This window comes from Quercus lobata, chromosome 3 (assembly GCF_001633185.2).
Source record: "Quercus lobata isolate SW786 chromosome 3, ValleyOak3.0 Primary Assembly, whole genome shotgun sequence".
NCBI lineage: Eukaryota > Viridiplantae > Streptophyta > Magnoliopsida > Fagales > Fagaceae > Quercus > Quercus lobata.
The window spans coordinates 43,722,344-43,726,968 of NC_044906.1; the positions used below are offsets into that span (position 1 = coordinate 43,722,344).

A 4,625-nucleotide genomic window follows, 5' to 3' on the forward strand; every position below is an offset into this window, starting at 1 on the left:
AATTTTACATGTCTAACCCTATGATTTAAGCCTTAGAAACAGATGAATTTGAGGGTATTTTGGGCATCTAAATAGACGATCCCAAACAGGGCAATATCTATAAATAGTACTATAGATACGTGTTAGGTGTGTAAGTACCAAGCTAAATGGATAAATCTAGCAGCCTCAAAATATTTTTTTTTACAGAAGGATTGGCATGTAATTTAGTGACTCTGTGAAAGAGATACAATTGAATGGGCTTTTGGTTTTGGTTGATGATGGTGATGTCCAGGGCTATCCATGGGTCGAGTCGAGTTGGCAAAATCAACCCATGCCCATTTTCCCACGCAAACCCACCAACTAAAATATGGCCTAAACCCACCCAATTATTAATTGGGTTAAATGGGTAGTAACCCAATTAGACCCAATTATAACTAACGTTAATTGGGTTTTAACTAGGTACCCAATTAAGCCTAAATATCATTTCTACAAATCACCAAACTCTAAAGTACCTCAAAACCACTAAAAAGACCAAAATACCCATAAAACCTCCAAAATTACCAAAATACATCCTAAACCTAAAAATGAAATAAATACCCCCCGAAATCTTAAAATGACCGAAATACCCCCTAAATCTAAAAAATGACCAAAATACCTCTAAAACATTAAAATGACCAAAATACTCCCTAAACCCGTCAAATGACCGAAATACCCTCAAAACCTAAAAAAAAACCAAAGTACCCCCCTAAACCTAAAAATTGAACGAAATACCTCTAAAACCCAAAAATGACCAAAATACCCCCGGAACCTAAAAAACGGTCAAAATTCTATTGAAACCTAAAATTTTGCTCATTTTGTTTTTGTTTACTTACCCGATTGTGTACTAAATTGGATTGGTAGTAGATGCTTAACAATATTGGTGGACAATATTACTTAAGAACAAAAAGCATTTAGGAAGAGTTGAATAAATTTTTTTATTTTTATTAAGAATGATCTCAATTGCAATAATAGAACAATTACTATCTACAACAACACTACAGATCATAGCAGATTTCAACAAAAGGCAGAACTTAAACAACTCAAAAAATAACTAAAAAAATTCCCCAGTTTCATTTAAATAAAGAAAAAGGGAACATGTTAGATGGGATTCTATTTAGAATAGAACTCCGATAACGTATCTGCAAATTGTATTTGTTCATTCTACATTAGTTTTAACAGCTTGGGAAGCATTTCATTAATTTTTATTGGCACAAGCAGGAGGGTTCAGCTTGCCCGAAACTGCAGGCTGGACGTTAGTACAAGTGGAAGTAGCAGATCCTCCACTTCCCTTGTACGTGAGATCAATGTCAGAAAGCACCACTTGTTGGCATGGTACACTCTTACTGCAAATAAGATTCACAGCTTCCTTTGTCGAAGAACTGCCACTAATTTTCTTGAAGCTAACATTGCTGATCTTAACTTTAGAGGGAGACTGAAAACAAAACAAAAAAGCGCACCCAAGAATTCGATATTAGTAGTTTTACTTTTTTTTAACATCAAAATTTGTGTATATATTTGTGATGTTTATAATAACCTGGTTTGAGCATTGACTGTTTGGGCAGTAGTTTTGATCAATGATGATAGGATTGGCAACATTGTTCATGACAACATCCTCGAAATGTATATCAGTAGCAGCTCCAGAAGAGGAAGCAGGCCATGTTTTGATTCTAACACCATTATCTGTATTGCTGAGTGTGGCACCAGTAACTCTGATTCCTGAAACAGGTTCTTCGTTTTGGTACTTTCCAAGACTTCCAACACTGATACCATGGCCAGGTCCACAAGTTACTTGGTTAACAGTAATATCTTGGGCTCCAGCACCAAAGGAGATGCAATCATCACCTGTTCCAATATTGGCATTGGTAATGGTGATCTGAGATGAATGTCCCACGTGGATTCCATCGGTGTTGGGGCTATTTGCGGGTGCAGTTATGGTAACATGTTGGAATTGCAACTTCGTGCATTGCAAAAGGTTGATGTGGAAATATTTGCTGTCCTTCGATGTAATGTCTTGGACTATTGAATTTGTGACTTTATCGAACCTTATATTCTGTTCATGTTTACAAGTTAGATAAATTAAAATGCTAAATATGAGCGCAAGAGTTTCATTTTAATTAGTAAAATGGTAACGATTCTTCGAATTATACAAAAATATATAATAAAAAAATTGTTTGGAAACGAACGTGATCATTAAATCAATATAAAAAAAAAATGGTAAAGTTGTAGCAAATATTATTACATAAAAACTTACAAACTAATGTTTCTGTGAACGTGGTTGGTAGTACTTCAATAATATTATATTATATAAACAATTCTTCAGAGACCACAAGCTTTGTCAAAAGATTACATGTGCGATTGTGATTGGTGAATTATTGTTTTTATATTTAACCATTGTTTTTTCTATATCGCTTTTAGTCGCACATGTTAGTGTTGTGGCACAAAAAGTACTCCATAAACTTTCTCATATAAAAATTTTAAAATTAATTCTTTTTTGAGTTGTGACACATCACTATACAAAACTTGTCAAATTATTAGTAAAACATCATTTAACATATAAATGTTTGAATTTTTTTTTTAACGGGTAAATTTTGTAAAGTTGTAGTGTCTATGTATATCTAATAGAAAATGATGGAATATAAATGCTAATTAATTAAGATTGAAATCTTACAATAGGAAGTACGTTGCAGTTTTTGTCTTTGTCACACTTATTTTTTTGCCATGCATGTTGTCCTTTGCCATCAAAAACTCCACCACCTGACACAGTGAGACCGTCGATACGTTCAAAAACAACCCAACCATCTTTACCGTTGAGGGAGGCAACATCTAATGGGGCTTGTAGGGTTCCCTGAAGGTTAAACTCAATTGCACCTTTGCATGGACCCAACAAATTCACAAAACCTAGTTTGTATACCCCTGCTGAAATCACAACTTTACTTCCTGCTACTGCGCACGCAGCTTTCCAAGCTTTTGTCAAAGCCTAAACACATTGTAAAAAGAGAAAAAAAGAAAATCAAGATCAGTATATAATAATCATTTTGCATGTTAATGTTTTATCATTTGGTCATGACATCAATCCGTTTCTAGTGTAAACGGAGTTTGAACCTAAGTTCTCTTGTTAAAGTTAAAAGGCTTTACTAGTGATGTTAACTGGAACACACTCTTCTTGTCAATTGCGTATTTATACCTGGGTTATATCAACATTAGGTTGTGCTCCATATGATTTAACATCAAAGACCTGCTGGGCTTTGGTGGATGCCAACACCAATAGCAACAAAATTGTTGCAATGCTTAAATTCTTTCCCATCTTATTGTTCTTTATTTTCTTTCTATTACCAGTTTGTTGTACGAAATGATGGTAACCCCATTTGGTTTGAAGCTATTTATACTTCAATACCTGAATTCCACACCATTGAAACTACTCAACTAATATTAACTAATTTAAGGTTGCCAAGAACTCTCCTGTATATACTTCAACTTCTGTACTATTATTAGTTTTTGTGCTTTCTCCTCCACTAATTAATTGTCATTTGTTATTGTATAAGGTAAGATTATTTTACTTTTGTATATCATCTTAACTTCTTTGCTTTAAATGGCACGCTGTTAGCAACCTGAAATATGTTCATTTTATCATGTAAGCAAAGTGAATACTTCCGTTAGTAAGGGGGCAAAAGTCTAGTAAAATCTACCAAAATTGTCCAAAATTAGCATAGGCAGCATGGTTGTCTAAGCTTTACAATAGCAAATTATGAAACCCACCAACATTTTGCTCATTTATTAGTTTTCGAGGTATTTTGGTAAATTTATTTGTTTTTTTGGGGGGGGGGGTATTTCTATCATTTTTTAGGTTTTGAGATGTATTTATGTCATTTTTTTGGTTTAGGGGGGATGTTTTGTTCCATTTTTAGGTTTTAGGGTTATTTTGGTCATTTTTTAAGTTTTGAGGGTATTTTGGTAATTTTAAGTGGTGTTTTTTTAGCATATTTGGTCTTTCTTTAGGTTTGGAGGGTATTTTGGAAATTTTAAAGGATTTTAGGAGTACTTTAGTCATTTTCAAGTTTGAGGGGCATTTTGGTAAACAAGATTATTAGGTAATTGGGTGGGTTGGGGTTTACCCATAATAATTAGTTTAGGTTGGGATTGGGTTAGATGTAATTAGTTATATGGGTACTAAATGAGTAAATGAGTTTTAACCAAACCAACAGCCCTCCCCAAACCTACCCATTTGATACCCCTAGTATTGGGGATGAACCACCGCTTAACTTGATTTGATTGGGTGAATGGGTTAGGGATCAGGTGGGGTTTACACCACGTCCTTATCAAATTCGGAATCATGTGATAAATGACGCGCACCAAAGTTTACGTGGCTAATAAAATAATAACAAATTTGTTTTAATAAACATTAAAAAAAAAAAAAAAAAAAATCCGAATATGGTAAGGATAGGGGTGTAATACCCATGTTTTACACCATCTAATAAGAGATTGAATACATCCTACCACATCGAATAGCATCTCAATAAACTCCCAATTTGGTTGGATTTTCAAAATGGGTATCAGAATTGGTTGGGTGTGGTTGTGTTTATTTTTTAATATGTAATAAGATGATGTGG

The 4,625-nt window shown here is 33.9% G+C and overlaps 1 protein-coding gene across 1 annotated transcript; it reads right to left on the reverse strand.

Annotated features, from left to right (window-relative positions):
• Window positions 1-1,213: 1,213 nt before the first annotated feature.
• On the reverse strand, window positions 1,214-3,322 carry LOC115980944 (exopolygalacturonase-like). Its single transcript, XM_031103136.1, has 4 exons — window positions 3,203-3,322; window positions 2,687-2,995; window positions 1,553-2,068; window positions 1,214-1,450 (listed from the first exon to the last, which is right to left on the reverse strand). Exons 1-4 carry the CDS (start codon window positions 3,320-3,322, stop codon window positions 1,214-1,216), a joined length of 1,182 nt encoding a protein of 393 aa, XP_030958996.1.
• Between the last annotated feature and the right edge of the window lie 1,303 nt (window positions 3,323-4,625).